This window comes from Ambystoma mexicanum, chromosome 7q, assembly GCF_040938575.1.
Source record: "Ambystoma mexicanum isolate Mex_15411 chromosome 7q, UKY_AmexF1_1, whole genome shotgun sequence".
NCBI classification, from domain to species: Eukaryota; Metazoa; Chordata; class Amphibia; order Caudata; family Ambystomatidae; genus Ambystoma; species Ambystoma mexicanum.
Genome location: NC_090941.1, coordinates 669,924,043 through 669,944,179, shown reverse-complemented (window position 1 = coordinate 669,944,179; position 20,137 = coordinate 669,924,043). Strand labels below are relative to the sequence as shown.

The following is a 20,137-nucleotide window of genomic DNA, read 5'->3' as shown; positions in this document are numbered from 1 at the left end:
AAATTTGGCTCTGCAGAGTATTAAGGTTGGCACACAAACACAAAATCATGTGGGATCTCAATGTCAAAAAAAAAAAATCTTTCAACATGATTTTAAATAGAAATTTCTTTTTTCTGACATTTACAATCTAAAGCTGCACCAGTCTATCTTTAACAGTGTACTCTTGAAAACAGGCCAGCCATCTAAAATATCTAATTTCCAAAAAAAACAACTGCATCAGGGTAGAGTGCTCAAGGGGGCCTGCTCCCTGCCCAATCACACGCTTCTAGAAAATTAAGTGGAATATTTAATGAGTACATGAATCTATAAAGGATCCATGCTGCAGAACTTTCCCCTAAGTTCCATCCCCTTTCCTCCCCACTTATGGAGGATTTAACACACGCCATAATTGTGGAGCTGGAAGTACTGAAAATAGCAATAATGTCCAACTGATTTTTTTGCAAACCAAACATGTTGGAGATTTTCTTGACAAAATCTAGCATATGCCCTGCAACTAGAATCCATTAAGTCGCAGTTGCAAAAGGCAGAGGCCATATGGTTTGCTTACAGATGTCTTCTAGAGATATGTGTCTTTGAAACACCACAGATGCTGCATTTGCTCTCACTAAGTGTGCATGCAGCCCTTAGGAAGGAGTGCTCTTTCTCAAAGAATAACATTCCGAAATTAAGCCACAATCCAGAATGCAATAGTAGATTTAGCCGTTTTAGTCCCACGACGGAGGCCACCGCAAGTCACAAACAAGTGATCCGACATGCTGAACTCTTTGTACGTTAGCTTTAGAATCCCACAAACATCTAGGTTCTGCAACAAGCGCCAACTTCTATGTATAAATATGGGGCCTACACATATATGGGTGGAATCTCTCAGATTTTGTTAACTGATGGAATTATAAATTACAATTTATGGTTTTATACTGTTCCGTGTATTATAATAAGAAATCTTGAAAGGTTTCAATCTTAAAAATAATAAAACCACATTAAATATGAATACAAACAAAACATATTAGAAGGTGTACGAGCTCCTCTACCGAGAACGAACACTGACAAATAACCTGTTCTATATGTAGGTGTCCAATCAGGAGGGTCTGCAACCACCTTTCTGCTCACTGTACCTTTTACAGAACAGAGCTCTACATTTGCATATTAGTCTGATCCAACCCACCTGGGCGGCCCAGCACCGAAATGCTAGGCAAATCTCCTCTGAACAAGAGTAACAGCAATTCCAGACACATGTTTCACCCTTGTTGGGGCTCATCAGTAAGGTGAAGCTGGGCCTTTCTAAGCACAATGAGCAAGGGGTCCACGTCTGGCACTCTTATTTGGCTGTGTTGCTGATGGTACTGTTGTTCTGAAGAGAATTGCCTAGCATTTTCGTGCTGGACTGCCATTGTGGGTGGAATCAGACAGCTATGCAAATGGATATGTCTTCTCTGTGAAGGGTGCAGTGAGCTAAAACGTGGTTGTAGACCCTCCTGAGTGGAATAAATTGCATAGAACAGGATATTTGACCCATGTTCGTTGTCAGTAAAGGGGCTCCCGCATTCTTGTTTAATAAAGAACAGTCTTAGGAAAGATTTCTCTTTTGGCAAATTTCCCTCCATAGTTCCTATGAAACTGAGTTTCTGGGCTGTATAGCGGGAGGATACTATTCTCGCCAATGATGCTCTCGTAGACCCCTGTGTCCAGGAGTTGTTCATCCCTAAGAATTTCCAACGGATCCGCGTTTCCGATGTTAGGAGGCAAATACTGGGGCTGTTCTGTAAGTTTAATTTCTTTACTTCTGTCGTTTGGGTCCGTTTGGTTCTGCAGCCCTCGTCTATCGGCAGTTCGGGTGTTTGGTGCAGACTCGACAGCCTTTCCAGGAAGCGTACTGCTCGCACTCTTGGATATTTTTCATATAGTTGCATATGCGGGTCCGCGGTCAGCCAGTGCTGGAAGTTTCGGCACAGTTCTCGGATCACACGCCCACCCACCGCAGGTCGCACCACCAGAACGTCCCTTCGCTCCACTGATGTCGGCTCTATCGATTATCAAGAGCCTCTCTGGGCGTCCCATGCTCTGTATTTTACCCTTCACTCAACCGCTTCTCAGTAGGTTCACCTTACTTTCACCCGGTCTCCCTCTCCCTGGCTGGTAGGGCGCGGACCAGTTTCGCCTCGCCTCAGTCTGTTGCTCGCCCTTCAGTTTCCACTTGCTTTTTCTAGCACTACTGCAGACGTCCTACCGACTTGCAAGACGCCCTCTCCACTTTCTACTGCAGACACCAGTCTACTTTCCCAATGTGCTTGTGTGTTTCCGACTAACCGCACCCTGGATGCTGTTTTCCTTCTCGGGACTCTCTCGTTCCCTTCTTTGGGTTCTCCTTCGTGACCTACTCCGGTCTTTCTATCGATCTCTCTCCAGATTCAGAACAAAGTACTTATTTACTGTTTAATTTAAATAGCAGGCATGGCCCCAACGTAATGTCAGTTCAATTGACCACAGCTGGTCGAGCACTCTTCTACTTGATGGCAGTGTGCTTGCACTCTTCTTCATCCCGGTCCTCATCAAAGCGAGATTGTCGGTTTACAGTAACGCATGGTTTCTGACTGTATCCTAAGTAGAGAAAGAAGGTTTTGGTGTTGGTATTAGTATTGGTATAACCCTATGGGATAGGGAGTTAAACGGGCAGTATCCCAGACTAATTTCCTTATCCCCTGGAGAGGGGGTTCCTCCTCATGAGGTCCTCCTGCATGTTACTGCCTCTATGTGGACTCTTGATTAGCAGCCACACCTCCCTAGCATCATGGAAAGGGGCTCCCCTATGAGGAGGAGTGACTCAATATGGAGGATCATCACACCCTGTAAAAATGCCAAATACTTTACAGGTCTCCCCCGCACCACAGGTATTTCCAGGTCAGGGGAGGAAGAAGCGCATGTGTGGTGGAAGGGAAAAGATGTGGAAAGTGCGGGCCAATGCCGAGCGAACGGGCGGGTGCGGGTGTTGGGGGATATCCGAGGTTTCCTAAGATGGGATGTTGGAACTACCATTCCTTTTCATGGTTAATGTTAAAGGATATTTGTACCGCGCACTATCAGCACCGGAGTGGTCCCCTGGCGCTCTGGCGGCTCTAAAAAATAAAAAGAGGGAGTGGTGGGGGGAGAGGGGGAGTTAGTGGGATGAGCTGGAGAAGTGCAAGAGAGCAGTGATGAGCTGTTGTCGGCCTCAGCCCGGAATTTAGTTGGCTGAGCTTGGGGTGTTATACTGTCGGAAGACGTTGTGTGCTGTTGTGCAGGTCTATGTGTGCTTTGTTTTGTTGTTGCAGTGTAGTGAAGTTTGTGGGGATTGTTGTGTTGTAGGTCTGTGGTTGTGTTTGGTTAGAATTTGAGGTGTATGCAGAGGGTGAAGTTGTTAGTGGGTTGGTTAATTGGCATTGCTGTCTTGAGGTGCAGCACTAAATTTCCGTATTTCTAATTAGGTGGGGTGTGTGGTTGTCTCCGTGCCTACATCCAGATCAGGGCTGTAGGAAAAAAAAAGACAGTTGTGACGGAGGGTGGGGAGCTTCTAAAAGCAAAGTGGGACAGAAGCAACAACGCAAGGGGGAATGGAGAAAAGGCAGCACTGAAAACGACCCACGAGGATAAGCACCAATAGCTAGTGCCCACTTTATATATTGTACATCACCTGGGAATATTGAATAAGGAGTACATTTATCACTTGAAGTCTGCTTTACTCAGGTAGTTCCAATTCAGCAAAGACAAAATTTAGGGTCATTGAGGGTCACACCAAACAGTTTGGAGATTGCTTGAAACCAGAATGTAGCACGCTTCTATAAAAGGAGCCGACCGGGGGATCTGAAATATGAAACTTCAAAATACTTTCAAAGAGATAGACCACTGAATTATACATTACCTTTTATGTGCTTCCTGTTTACTGCGACACTCTTCACAGTAGTACTTGTATTCACTGCAAAGTGTTTCTGTGTTGCTGAAACCCCTAGACACAAAAACGTTTTACACTGGTTATTTTGTAGGTTGGCTACAAATCACTTGCAATAAAGAATAAAATGCATTTCCCAATCTGAAAGCCTGCAGCAGATTGAAACCATTTCAAACGGAGTTCATTTAAAGCAAACCTTGTCATTGGCACCTAGGCATTGAAGTGCTGCAGATAATTATTTCTCGAATTGGTTCGAGAGAAGGTGTTTGTGTTTGCAAAATGGAAAGGCAGCAGTGGTGAGTTTGTCTTCATGAACCAGAAGAAATTACATTAGAAAGCCTTACATCTAAGGCGTGAAATCAACTGGGACACTGAAATGCTACTGGTTACATACCACCATTCGTCATATGGACCCAAACATGTTTATGGCACATCAGTTTGCAAAGATGGAAACCTATAATGGGGATGCACAGATAGTCTTCCCACTCCATTCCTCCTCAATGTAATCACAATTCTGACCATCCCCTAACACTTCTGACAATGCGGCTTATGTGTCCAGCTGACTTGTGCCAATGCACATTGAAGACATCAAATAAAAAGTCAGTGAATGAAAATGCACTGCAGTTTGCTATCCCCAAACTAGAACTGTCACCTGTGGGAGAAGCAAAATCTGACTCACTTTCTACCAGATCCATCAAAAATGATTCTATTTGCCAAGTTTCGCTGGTGTCCTCACGGGATACAATACTTGGGCATCACAGTCTCCACCATGCGGGACAGCTTATACAGAGATAATTATGTCGCACCATTGGAGAGTTTAGAACAAAATGTAGAGACCTGGATAACCCCACCGCGGGACTTGCGGAGGAAATCATGAGCCTTATGAATCATGCACTCGATCAGAAATGGATCTGTAAAGATGAATTTACGTTTTTGACCAAACCCCAACCCCATCACTCCGGCCTTCTACCTACTACCTAAAATACACAAGAATGCGACCCAACCCCCAGGCCGCACCCATTGTCTCAGCAATAGGCTCACTGTTAGAGCCCCTCTCCATCTATGCAGATTTTTTCTTGAGACCGTTTGTGGCTAAAATGAAATCATATATACAAGACACAACAGCTATGATCCATAACATCGCCAGGCTACGCCCAGGGGCCAATGACATTCTGGTCACCCTCGACGTAGAATCATTATACACCAATATCCCGCAAGACCAATGCATAGAAGTACTTAATCAATATCTTGAGAAAAGGGCTGATCTCACAGTTCCCTCTAATTTTATCATTGAATGTGTTAGGTTGGCATTAACTAAAAACTTCTTCTATGCAACCAAACCTTTTACCAACAAAGACAAGGTACATCAATGGGAGCTACATTTGCACCAGACCTGGCAAACTTGTATATGGACCATTATGAAAAACTACGACAGACAATATCCCTGCAAAATTATCAAGAGATCTATGAAAAGGGCACGCAATGCCAATCGTGAGGTCATCCTGCAAAAAAATTAAAAAACACAGGATGAAAGAATCACTTGTGTTTCATCTTTTTCCCCTCTGAGCAATGATCTAAGGAGGGTGATACTAAAAAATTGGAAAACTATTCAAACCGAAGATTTCCGACCTAACTGTCCGGGATTTGCCTTCAAACGAATGCCAAACCTCTGAGACAAATTAGTGCACACCTACCCGATTTCCAACAATGAGACATCAACCCAGCCCACACTATGGGGCTTACCACCAGTCACTGGACACTATTCATGTGGTCAATGCTCAGTATGCCACTTGACCAAAACCTGAAACAAATTGACCTGAATGGCCGGATATGGAAATATCGATCTTTTTCAAATTACTTGACCAAATGGGTGATTTACGGGATAAAATGCCCTTGTGGGCTAATCTATGTAAGCAAAACTATTAGGTCCATCAAAACACGAATTGGGGAGCACTGCTCAGCCATTCGAAATGGCACTCCTGACAAACCGCTTGTGGCCCACTATACTTAAGCTAAACATACCTGCGAAGACATGTTTTGGTTTGTCATCCAAACTACTAAAGCCCACCCACAATGTGGTAATAGGGACTTGTCCCTCAAAAATTGGAACAAAAATGGATTTACAATCTCAAAACAGTTCAATCTGGTCTAAATACTTCTTTAGAATGGAATTTGTTCATTCATTAATGGCCTATACAACCAATAAGGGTACACTGGACTAAAACATCCTCTATAGATGACATATCAATTATTTTCTATTTCGTACATTCCCAGGCGGCAGCTTAAAAACTTGTGGGGTATTACACTATCGCCCATATATGACCTGCCGAGTTTCAACTGATCTAAGTATGACACACATCAACAGATAAATATTTTGACTCATCGGGCCACAACATTGTGAACAGACGTGCCCCTGTATCAACGAGCTGATCTCCATGTAGATCAGTAATTCTTTTTAAAACGATAAGCCAATGTTGTTTTACGGTGGCCATAATAATCATCTGAGGATATTCCATTCAGGCTCCCTTTTGAAGGTCTGAATTGTTTTCTCTTGCTTCTTACCGACATACTAGTCCATTCAAAAATGGCCCCCTTTTTGGACAATCTGGTTAGTCCTTTTTCGAAGGCAAGGACAGTGTTTATAATAGTCCTTCCTTGATGTCAACGTTCGCTTTTCGAATCGGCAGAAAACACGCTACTGAAGCTGCGTTCCCCATCGGTCTCTGTGCAGCGCGAGCGCCGGCACGATAGGTAAGCCAGTTTTCATATTCTGACACACACGGCTATCACATCAATAAACTGAGGGCTGACCGTTTTTTTCCCCTCTTTTTCCCCTCTCTCCTTGCCCCCAAGCAGAATCCGCTTTCTCAGCACGGACCACATGTGAATTGATTTTTAATCAGTAAACGAGGAGACTAAATACCAAAATCTCGCCTGGGACATTCATTGCTAAAATAAGTAAGTGTTGGATTTGTCTAAACTGTATACTTACACTAAATAGCAACGTGAAACTGATACACGTTTCATCTCCGATAGATGCCATAATGCATTGTGGGTAATGTAGTGTTTTACAACTACTTCACATTCGCCCACGGCCAACGTCTAGCACGGAATCGAATATTTGACCTGTAAATTCAATGATGACTGTTTAAAAATTTCCTTTTTGAACATCACACCCCGACTGATCAAAACTATGTATTGATCCACAGCCTGAACTCCCTGGATGGAATTGTCTGCCGCCAGTTTAAGATTGACTAGTACAATTGCCTCACCCGTCACACCATATGAAATCACTACAAGGTTAGCAAGCCGGCTACTTTTTCTGTACTACACTTACACCACGGATATAAGGTTTTTATCTAATTTTCTTACATTTACTTCATTTTTATTCCTTCTATAGGTTACCATACTGACACATAGGCGCCATGTTTGACAGTGTAACCAGATTTTTAACCTACTGCGTCCTGAAGACGGGTCCTGTGACACTACTGATGAGCTTTTGACTGCAACAGTATTGTTCTTTGCCCCAGAAACACATCAGATTGTAGACGCCATTATACCATGTTTATGTATAATTGTAATGCGATCAAGTCACACCATTACTAACATCACACAAACCAACCAATGCTTATAAACTGTGAACACATTGGTGTGAATAACAGTCAAATGTGAAGAGGCGGCCTCTCTGTCTTTTTCCCTACTGCTGTTTTTGCAAATGATGAACGCTGTATAGGGTTTTTTATGTTTTTTTTATTGTTATGCCTAGATAAAATAATGATTAAAATATGTTAAATACACTACCTTGACCGTGGTGGTTGATATAATCTCATGAAACTTCCATTGTGAGGATAATTTCGAATTAGTAGCCCTCCTTGGTGCGTTAGAGGTGGGTAGCTAGTGGTTTATATATGCTCTTGTTCTATGAGACCTGGATACTACTGTCCATCACCCAGGCAGCCGGCATAGCCCTAGCTAAAATGGTAATACTTCCCAAACTTCTGTACATCTTTAACAAAGTACCAATATGGCCTCCCCTCGGTTACTGGAATCGTATACGAAGGCTGATGACCAGACTGGTATAGGCAGGGAAACAGCCAAGGCTAGCCTATGGCACTCTAACCTGGCCATATGAACTTGGCGGTCTGGAATATCCAGATATGTATATATATATATATATTACATGGCAGCCCAGGTACAATACATAGCCGGTTGGAACCCCCGTGGGCCAGACTCTCCACACTCCGAGTTAGCGGGAGCAGTCACTAACCCTGATGCACTTATGGGCATGCTCTGGGGCAACAGAGAGACAGTACCAAGAAGGGAGGTTCAGCCCATAGCAGTTACATGTAAAGCATGGGACCAAATGAATCAGCTGTTAGGGACTACCCCCTTCTTCTACCGAACTGCCAGTATACAATATATCCGGAATCCCACTCACACATGAAAGATCATTTAGAGAGCATTTTGAAGAACTGGGAGTTCATGGGCGATTTATACTCTGGGAGGAGCTTCAAGTCAGGGGTGCCCATAACGCTGTGACATTGCTCCACTACTACAGGCTATGTGACATTCTAAGGAACAAATGGGAGGTCTTTCCGCAAGTCCCCACCCTCCAACCGGCATAATGCTATGTGATCAACCCTGTATCCACTGGGAAACTGGTATCCACCATCTACAGGCTGGTCAGGGCAAGGGGCAAAGAAACACACATACAAAACCACAGGGGAGGGAGCTCTGGGTAAACCACCAAGTGAGGACCAATGGAAATGTATCTGTGTGCAAACCCACTATATATCCTTGAATTGTTGATACAGACTGATCCAATACAAATTCGTCCATCGGGTATATTACTCCCCGCTCACCCAGAGTAGATTCTTCCCGGAGAGAACCCCCACTTGTAAGAGATGCAGAACAGAACTAGCTGACTTTTACCATGTTGCATGGAGCTTTCCCCGCATTAGATCTTTCTGGGTCGCCATAGAAGAGGCAATGACTGAAAAGCTTCCCCCAGCGAGGGACTACTCGCCGGAACTCTGGCTACCGGCCTTAATCGAAGGAGGATCCCGCACTGAGAAACAACCGTTAGGCATGGCCTCAGCAGTGGCCAGGTATCTGGTGGCAAGAACATGGTGTAGACCTAACCCTCCTGCATTTCCGAGTTGGTTGGAAAACATTAATTTATGCGAACAGAGTGAGACCAGGTACGGATCAACACTTCCTACCTCCAGCCGCCCATTTGATTATTGGCCATACCCTTCAGACAATTTCAATCGGGCATTGCCCAGAAAACAGTCCCCACAGTCCACCCCACGTCGCTGACAAAACACGGTGGCCAGAGCTCATGGTGACTGACACAGTGTGTCCCCATAGCAGACACCCCTAAATATTTCCTATGTGACATCTACAAATCCAAAAGAATTGTGTACGTCTTCTTGTCTCCTTGCTTTAACCTTGTGTGAGTCCAAGGGGGGCGAGGGGAATGGGAGGACAAGTTTGGGCAGTATGGGTTTGTTAATCACTTGTTAATGGTAAAACAATAAAGAAAGTTTTTGAAAAAAATGATTCAATTTCTACAGACATGCAAAATGGCTGATTTCTATCACCAGACAAGGTGTGGCAGCCAAACACCCACATTCTGCAAACATATGATGGCAGAGGGCAATCTAAGTAGTACCGTAACTAAATCAATGACAGTGAATGTTGAATGTTTCTTCTGTAAAACTGAACATGCTACCTCTGGTTCGCTAGCATATTTAATCCAACGGTTCTCCTTTAGGAGGAACTGAAAACTGCTTATTTATGCTGTTAAATCACTAATAAAGGTACAGTGCCTCTGGACCCCAAAGACCACCCACTAAATGGGGCTAAGAAGGTCTCTCCAAGACAAAGTTGGTGACATCACCATTCCTAAAATAAGCAAGTTCAGTGGCAATGAATGCTACTTAAATCGAGATTTTACTAGTTTAGCAACTGTGAAAGATTGAGGCGAGACTAGAAACATTTATTAGGAACCTTTCCTGTGGTTCTGATAATGGCACTAGCACAATTAAAAAGGGTCAAATCTGAAGGTATGATCTTACATTCTATAAAGGGGACTTTGAGATTGATAACCTGCAGAAGCACCAAGCTGCGGTTTCCTTCGAGAGCGCAATAGTTGTCTGAGCTGATCCTGACAAGGCTTCATGATACCCCTATAAATAGTAAAGTTACTGAGAATACATACATACTGACCCAAGTTAAATTACTGGAAAGGTTCAGCCAACATCCCTTGTAAAGTTAAAGGGTATTTGCTCTAAATTGCAAGATACCCTAGTAATGATTCAAATGCAGTGCCTGAACTTAGATGTTTTGCAACCATAATCAGGAGTCAAGTGAATATTTTTGGGGAAGACCTAATGCTGAGTAAAGGAGTATGAAGGGTTGTAACTCTTATATCCAATTGTACTGTTTGGTCGCCTTGATAAAAAAAAAAAAAGGTTTCGCTGGCTTGTAAACAGTAATGTTAAGTGTCTCTTTGAATCCATGGGTAGAGATGCCAAGGGTGTTCTGAAGCACGTTTAACAAACCGGTTAACATTATGTTTTTCGAAAAGCCATATTACCAGTGAGGCTTCCTGCAAGATTATAGTTGAATCCACCAAAGTAGGTAAGGTAGGTAGGTTAATAAATACAAATAATCATAAGCAAATAAAATTAAACAAAGGAACAAGCACTTCGATCCGAAACAATGTATGCAAGGACAATCGTGAGCAGAGCAATCCTTTTTAAGGGTGCGTTTAAAAGAGGTAGTTGTGATGTTTGGACATGTATGGTGGAGGCAGGAAGATTATGCTATTCCCAGACTGAGGGCAACAAGAATTTCCAGTCGCTGTGCACAAGGGAGGCGTTCAAGGGACAAAGAGCAGAAGACAACAGAAATGGTGAAGCGAGCAGTCACATTTTGCAGAGCCGGAGATTGCAGTGTGTGTACTGGGGAGTAAAAAGAGATGGATATTCCAAGCAAAGGGTAGCCAGTCCATAAATTTATTAAATGCAAGGAGGAGGAATTTGGAGCGGGACCAATGTTATACGGAGAGCCATCATTAATGAAAGTAGTGTGCAGAGGTACAGTAGAAAGGTTCTATGTCAATAAACCACACATTGAAGACTGCACCAAAAAAATACATTTTTATTGGGCAAATCAGTGTTGCCTCCAACAGGAGGTTTTAGGTCTAAATCCCTTCCCTCTACCCCCAGAACCCACCCGATGATCCATCAGGGGTCTAACACGATCCAATGTAAATGTACTGCCCATCCAGTCCCTTCACCCACCTGTGCCCTCAGCATTTGTAAAAATCCTACCTCCCACAAACCCTTGCATGCCCTATTCCCCACTCCTGCCTCCATGATCGCCCCAGTTTACCCTTCTACTCCTTGCAGAACCCGCCACACCTACAGTGTTCAAAGCCCACTCCTGGTCGCAGTGACTTCCTTGTTGTACATAATGCTGTCGCAAATTGTGAGGGGCATACTGTGGATAAAAAAATGCTAATTTCTGTCTTTTTGACTTGTGCACTACAGTATGAAGTCAATAGATGTAATACCCTGAAGAAGAGAAGTGAGGGAGGCTGCAGAGAGTGTAGTTGCGAATGTACACATTTTATAGAAGTGGAGAGGAAGGCCCAGGAACAGCAATAATCAAGACGGCTAAGGGCAAGAGAGGAAATAAATGTTTTAATATCTGGTGACGAACCTTGCTAACATTTATAAGGTTCAATTTGACAGCTGTGACAAGAGATAGTAAACTCTCAGAGATTCAGTTCTGTGACTTGGGAAACACTCACAGGGACCAAGTGTTATTGAAGGGGTCTGTAAAATATGAGATGAAGGAACCTCCTCCTCCCTCACGTGCCCCATTACCTCATCTGACACTTACCCATTTCATATCCTAGGCACTCTGCCCACCTACCTACCTCTTCCAACGATATGTACTAACCAAGGCTTCTCCAGGCACCCCCATACTGCCTCATACACCCCCGGCCGTGCCTCCCTGGCTTCTATGAGATGATAGCATAGCCAATCACTCCAAAACCTCTTTCAAAACCGAATCCTCCACTCCCATCTCTTCATTAACGGAATCGGGACGGACATTAACTCGCTCCAACAACTTTCAGACTTCCTGCCCTACACACACAGACCTTCACCTCATTCCAACTGACTAAAATGGGAGGTGGGTCGCATTATATTTACCTGCGCCTGTCCTCCCCCCCCCCTTTTGACTTTCAACTCCCACACCTTAAAGCATAATTATGTTCAATTCTTGCTCTTCCTTTCATCTATCAATGCTTTGGTGCTCTGATTAGTTTCTCATTCACTTCTTTCTTTAACCCCTCTGCTCCCCTCCCTCTTACGACCCCATAACTAAATGCAATTTCAAACTGGACCCTTGTGCTCGCCAACCAGTCCAAATCTTGTCCTTTTCCATCCCACACAAGCTCTATCGGGCAGGCCTTCTTGGTCTTCAACTTGGCACATGCCACCCTCCTCAAGAGCACCACTATATTGCTTGCTCTTTCACCCCATCTCACCCATGTGCCCAGTCTTGGGTCACCCAGCCACCTGAAGACTGCTGTACGTCTCAAACGGCAATGCTGGACTAAGGCACCTCTGCCTCCCACAAAGAATCACTTCTCGCCCTCGCAACTGCCCTTTTCTCAGCAGAATATTCCTATTGTGCCAACCTGATGATCTCTCACCGTGTAAACCCTTGCAACCCTCCTCTAACTTCAAGGCTATGCTTACCACCACTATGTGGTCCCATTAAATCTTTGTTGGTTACTCCTTATTGAAAATCTGAGACACACTTTCGGGCCTCCTTGCTGTTCCCACCACCGCCTGCCTCTGCGCCCCCCCTTCCCTAGTATAATTTTCTTCCACTGCCCCCACTGAACTTGCACCCATCTTCTGCGATGGTAGGCAGAGCCAGTACCCCAATAGTACTCCATGTCATTACTCCCACATTCCTCTTCCTCATCACAGTACCGAATAGTAATCCATGTCATCACATGCTCTGCATAAACAGATATCTAGTGTTTGGTGTCAAGTATTACATTTTGAGTTTTCAAATTCGAAAAATGTATGAAACGGGGGCATTCATGGGCATTGTCTTCGGTTTATCATGGACAACACTACTGGATCCTAGATCTGAAACCGCTACGGACATCCTTTGTTCAATGGGAGCGGAACCCCGTTACCCACTATTGGCTTTATCCACCCACTTTCAGTTGACACTGGTTAGCGGCCGGTTGCTGGTCACGTTACCCAGTACGCAATGCCCACTCCAAGCCTTGGTGGTACTGGGATGCCCGAACAGCGTGACTTTGTTGGGCAATGTTTTAAGGTTTTGTTATCTATGTTACGTTCTTGTTCATACCATACACCATGGCACTCTGGGGAGGGTTTCTGGATTAACAAGGGGGCGCCGGGGCTACCACCTGGCAGTGGCAGTAAGAATCATTTGCACGCCATGAACTGACACATGGGTGTGTTTCGTGGGGAGAGGATGGGTCGGCAAAGGAGTGTGGCGCAGCCCGAATCCACAATGCAGAAAGGCACCATGGCTGCGATTAGGATACTATCTTGGAATGTGCGAGGCCTAAATTCCTACCTTCGTAGAAATCGGGTGAATTTGTATTTGCAGAGCAAAGAAATATCTATAGCTTTACTACAAAAGACCCACCTTTTAGCGGAAGAGCAAGAGGCACTTTTGAATAGCTGGGGAGGCACGGGCTATGGTGTCAAATACTAGTGCTGACTTGGATTAGCAGGTCGCTACCTTTCTCAACTACTTGAAGTACAGAGCGACAGAGATGGGAAGTACCTAATTTTACGGGGCTACATTCACCACAGAAGTCTGTATTATCAATTCATACTTCCCGAACCACACCATCCTGACCCATGTTTGCATACTTTGTAACCTTATTGCACCCAGGAGAGAGGGGCACATCATTTGGGGCAGTGACTTTAATTGCGCTAAAGACCCGACACTGGAAAGGTTGACTCCACCCTGAGGCATCCCTTCTCCAGCTGCAACCGCCCTTAATGCAACATTAGCTGATCTAGAACTGACGGACATCTGGAGGGAACTACACCCAACCACCAAAGGGTACTCCTTTTACTTGGTTCCCCATTAGCTGCACACTAGGATCGACTAACTCTTCACTGGGGCAGGGCAGTTAATCGAATTTTGCAGTGCAGAATACATGGGCCGTGTATTTTGGATCATTCCCCCCCCAATGGTTGAATGGAACCGTATAAGGCCCAGACCTCCTATACCGACATGGCGGATGCCTACTAGCACATTAAACAGCAAGGTCTTCAGGAAAGCGCTATTGAAATCTGTAATCAGCTTCTTATACCTCACTGAGGGTTGTGTAGATAGTTGGGGCACCATCTGGGAGGCTTTGAAAGTGGTAATCTGTGTGAGGTCATAGCAAAAGCGTGGGGCATCCGCCGAATGTTGCGGGAGGAATTAGAAGTCATCTAACATGAGATTAGAGAACTAGAAGCCCATCCCCCACACTGCAGGGTGAATGAGGAGAAAATGGCTGTGGTTTGTTCCCGGTGCCAAGAGGCATGGGGGGAGATTGTCTAAATTCGACTATGCCACGCACACAGCCCGGACTCACGCAGAGGGGGACAAGCCTGGGAGATTACTGGCTTGGCTTTGTAAGCAGGAACAACCCAAGCCCCCAACCACATTGGTCGTAGACGACTGCAGGACTTAGTAGAGACCTCAACTAGTGATCAATTATATTTTCACTCCATATTACAGACAACTATATGGCCATGACAGATGGGTCCCCCAAGAAGACAGAGGCGCTTTAAGTGATCCAGCTCCCAAAGCTTGCTCCTGACCAAAGACTCCCCCTAAACCAACCCATGATGGTAGAGGAATTTGGTGAAGCAATTGCATCCCGCTCTACATGTAAAACGCTGGGCAATGATGCACTCCCCCCCGGAATTCTATAAAGCTTACGCCCCTAGCCTGGCCCCAGTACTCTAAAAGGTCTTTATGGAGGCTTACGGCAGAGGTATATTGCCGGCTAGCATGAGGGAGTCCTTGGTGGCACCCATCCCCAAACCTGGGAAACCCACTGATAGCTATGATTCTTACCGCCCCATTGCAATGCTGAACTATGCCATTCAAATACTTACAATGGTGCTGGCAGCACGCCTCTGCAGATTCATCACTTCTCTGGTACATGCAGACCAAACAAGTTTTGTGCCCGGCCGCAGTACCGCCTTAAACCTCTGTAGACTCCAGCACATCAACAATCAAACTAATCCCCGACAAGACCACTGCGTGGTGGCGTCCCTCAATGCTGTCAAGGCCTTTGACTCAGTGTATTGGGAGTGGCAGATCGCCTTGCTGCGAAGCTTTGATCTGGGTGAATGTTTCTTTCGGTGTGTAGTTCTCTTATACATGTCACAGACAGCCAGAGTGAAATCCAGTCGCCAGGTGTCTATGGCTTGGGAAACATGCCGGGGGACCCAGCAGGGTGGCCCGCTTTTGCCCATGCTATATATATTAGCCCTGGAACTGATTGCGGCATACCTATGCCAGGAATATTTAGATGTGGGCATTATGGTAGGTGGGCACAGACACCTGAAATCACTATACACGGACAATGTCCTGCTGTACCTATGTGACCCACAACGCAACCTACCTATGATCCTTGAGGTGCTGGATAGGTTTGCAGAGTTATCCGGAATCGCTTTCAGCAGACTGAAATACAGCCTATTCCCATTGGGCAGACTCCCCGATGAAAATGTGACTGCTCTACCCGAATTGGGTCTCCCATGGAAGGTAAAATCCTTTAGATATTTGGGAATCAGGATCGCTCATACACCCAAGGACATGCAGACACACAACATGCTCAGGGTGGTAGATGGCCTCAGGAAATCTATGTCCTTTTGGTCCGGGCTCCCACAGTAAGTTATGGGTAGGGTGGCTATTGTCAAAATGATTGTCCTCCCTTGGTTCCTTTACTGTTTCATTAATGTCCACTACTACATAGGAGTAGCCATCTTTCATCTCCTAGACTTACTGATCAGAGACTTTCTATTGGGCTCGGGCTGCCATAAGCTGTCCCTTTCTGTGTTGTGCCTAGCTTACATGGACGGGGGTTACAGCTGCTGAGGTTTAAGCTTTATTATTTGCTGCTCAGTTGAGTTACATTTCACAAGGGCTAGCTGATGGCCCCACGTTGGAATAGTCACTGCTACGGCACCTAGTGTCGCCGGCCAAGCTTAAAGAAATTCTGTGGCTCCCTGCAAAGTGCATGGACACCATGCTCCTGCTCGTCAAGCTGCTTAGGAAGATCTGGACCAGAGATTTTGAAGGTGCTTAAGCTGACCCGTCCCTACCCCTCATGTCCCAAAAGTGGCACACACGTGCGCAAACAGACGACCTGGGTGTCTCTAGGTGCTGGGAGGAATGTGGCATTTACACCTGGGGTGACCTGTACAATGGAGGTAGATTCAGAGACATAGAATATCTGACTCAACTGGGCCTACCCAAGGGACAGTTTTTGGGATGCATGAGGGTAAGAGGAGGGGTGAAACGTAGATGGGAGGGTTGGCCAGAAGAGACACCATTCCTGACCTTGGTTTACTTACTGGAAGATGGCTGGAGGCCTGTGTCCAGACTCTCTAACTTGTAATCAAATAGGTACACAGGATCCTATTTATATGTACCACATCTTACTCCACCAATAGGAACATAGATTATATTATAAAAGAAGGATAAGATGGTAAACTTTCTCTACTTCCACCCCTCCTTCTCCCCCAACGATTAGACACCTCTGACAGATTCTCCGGCACTACAGGTCTTGACAACAGACTGCGTGCAACATTCCAAATTTCAAAAAACATTTTTGTTTAATACAGAATATTTAAATTAAAACATAAGATACTACCCACACCTAACACAGAGTACAAAACTACCACTAAAACCTACAAAATCTAAAAAGCTAAATTGCAAATAAACCACTTACAAATGGACACAGACGAAATCACATATCACAGTACATAGAAAAAACCTAAACGTGTCACTAAAACAACATAAAACCACTCTAACTGCCTGTTGGGCGGTTCCAGTCACAGAGACCCAGATCTGAAACAAGAGATGGGACATGGGTTCCGTACTCACGGACACTGAGTGGGACCGGGTGCTGGGTTTCCCCAAACACGTATCCCGTAATGCCAGGTTTAGACTAATGCAGATAAATTTACTTCATCGCACATATATAACGCCCAGTAGAGTGGCCAAATTCAGTAACACAATCCACTTGCGCCTGGTGCCATCAAGACAATGCAGACCTTATCCATATGTTTTGGAAACGTGTGAAGGTACAGGCATTTTGGTCCCGGATTGAACAGGCTTGCAAGGGAGCTGGAGTAATTAGATATAACCGGTCGCCAAGAGAATGCCTGCTGGGGGTGAAGGGGCCCCTGAGGGACCCTCGCGAACAGAAACAAGGCACAATCACCACACACGAACTGATACGCCAGACACGAGGTTGTATTCCCAAAAGCTATGGTTTATTGCAAAGTAAATAGTCTAAGTTGGCCAACTCGGTCTCACGCCCCGCAACATGTGTCTAACAGACCTCAGGAGACGCAAGAGAGCGAGAAACATACATCAGTTACATATATACAAAACTAACATCTTACAATCAGTAGTGTCACATCAAAGACCGCCACTTGCGCATCTCCTTTGAACTGAGCACGATGATTGACAATTGTGACTAGTATGACACCTTAAACATTTGTTTTAGCAACAGTTTGCAATCCTGTAAAGGCTGCAGACATAAGTCTTAGTTGCAAAGAACAGAATTCTTCTGTTCTCGCTAGCAAGCCACATGTGGGGGGCGGGGGAGAGCCACATTCCAGGCCTTCCTATCTCCTAGTTTCTATTTGGGTCCTGGGGGTCAACTCGCTCTCCAGGACTCTACAGGGCTCTACAGGGCTCGAGAAGGGGGGCCGTAAAGAAGAACATAATTCAAGCAATTTAATGTTCGTTCCGAATATTTCCACTGTGTTTTCGAGACACACTGGCACCTGTGGGCTGATTAGGATGCCTTGCTGCCCTCTTTCAAGGATAGCGCACGGGAGGAGACCGGGTATTTCTATCAGGGTTGCTACGTTATGTTTCAGCATATTTCCCTTGGCCTTGCATTGCACACTGGTAAAGCAGAATATCATGTCAGCGAAGCATTTAGAACAGAAAGCAAAAGGCAACCGTTAGAGAAAACAAGAGGGCGATTTCAGTCACCTTAAAATGGCCGCACTTTGGTCAAGCTTATGATTATGTATTACTAACACTAAGAGCATGAGACGGTTGGTCTTCGGCCAACATAGTACATTTCCCCATGATCGAGGAGTGTCTGTTTTTCTGGATGGACAAACCCTCCTTTTGGCCGTATGCCAAACGTCTCATCCATACATTGCATCCTCTTCCGGCCACGTATCAGTTTCAGATTCTGATTCTGAATCAGACTCTGAATCTTCCATATTTTTAGTTTCCTCCTCATTGTCACCTATGTCAATGGACATGAATTCTTTGACTGCCTTTGTCTCCTCTCTACCAAGGATACTTGATTTACTAGTGCTATTTTTCTCTATCATCTGTACACATCCTTCACTAATTTCGGTGCATATCACAGGTAGGCAGTGTATGCAACAACAACATGTCATGAATATCCCTAGTACTGCTATCAGAAGCGCAAATAGTTTCCATCTCCATGAATATAATAATTCCCGAACCAGGAACTTATAACCCAACCCCCGTCTTGGGTATGGAGTTCAGAACTTAATACATTCAATTTTCTTATTGCCTCGAAAATCGTGGGAGAGGAGTCGTTTACAAATACACAGCACGCTGATCCCACGATTTTGCAAACACCACCACGATCAACCAGGATTACATCAAGAGCCATTCTGTTCTGCAGTGTCATTAATCTATCCCCTTTCTCCTCGTATGTCATGTTGTATAATATATCAATTGTTCCATTTATTGTTTTTGTCATGATGCCTACCCCCAGGCATCCGGACCAAGCCCATCAACCCCGGGAGCAGGCATCTAGACATTTAGTAAAACCTCAGCAGCCCCGGCTAGGGGCTATCTGGGTTCAGTCCTGGCGCCTAAGGGGCCAGGCTCATAGTCATTACTTACCTCAGGCAGACCATGCTGCAAATGACTCAAATCCAACATGAAGCCTGAAAGGGACTGTTTTTCTACAGGGACTATTTTTTACTCGAGTGTGGTTCTAGGGACTTCTTACCTGGGACTACTTTTGAGGCTATTTAAACCATGCACGACCAGCAACACACGCTTCGCGTTATTCTTTATCCAGCAGCGTAACAATCACCGTGCCTGCAGCCTGCATCCAGTCTTCTGCCACGCCCACCTCGAATCCGGAACTCCTAAACTAAAGAGGAAAGGGACAAGGTTAGAAAACAAACTTATTTCTATTTCACACCTGATTCTGGATCCTTCTTGTCTCCGGACCTGTAAAGAACATTTCTGCACGTGCCGCACCTCCAGCTGCAGCGCCTCACCATACTCACCAGTCTTCACAGCATCCTTCGGGTCGGCGCTGCCTCCATCATTTCTTTGCCGAACTTCGGCACCTAGGAGACAAAAGAAAACCACAAGGTGAGCCGAGGGAACCAACAAATATAATTCTTACCACCATAGACTTACCTGATTTACCACCGGAGGCATCCTTTTGTGACTCTCCATATTTTCACGAACCACAACTGTAAAGAGAGACAAAACAACACGTTTTCCTCGTGCAACATTTACCGGAGAGCGCCGGGTAATACAGACTCTTACCTGAGCGCCACCAGCTGCCACAAGAGCATCTTTTCACGAGCCCGCTGCAAGACAAGAAAGGAAGGGGGGAACAAGAGTGAACATCGGACATATTGAACTCTATGAACTTAATACTTACTGGTCCTCACCAAGAACCTCAGAGTCAATACTCTCCGGAACTCTCCCGAGCCTTCAAACCAGTGAAGTAACTGGAATCGACGCGCCCCTGCAAATCCACACAGGATGGAGAGCTCATCTTTCAAAAATATAAGGTGAGATTGCTGTGAGGGCATTTCGGAGGTGATTAGTTGTGGAGGACTGTGGGGGTGCCATCACTTGAATCCACAAGTGGCTAAATCC

General features: G+C 45.2%; 1 protein-coding gene across 1 annotated transcript in view; it reads right to left on the bottom strand.

Annotated features, from left to right (window-relative positions):
• Positions 1–20,137, bottom strand: part of USP12 (ubiquitin specific peptidase 12) — a 739,696-nt gene that overhangs the window by 278,025 nt on the left and 441,534 nt on the right. Inside the window, exon 6 of the mRNA XM_069639238.1 lies at positions 3,893–3,976. Coding sequence (XP_069495339.1) covers positions 3,893–3,976 — 84 coding nt within the window. The remainder of the gene's footprint in view (positions 1–3,892; positions 3,977–20,137) is intronic.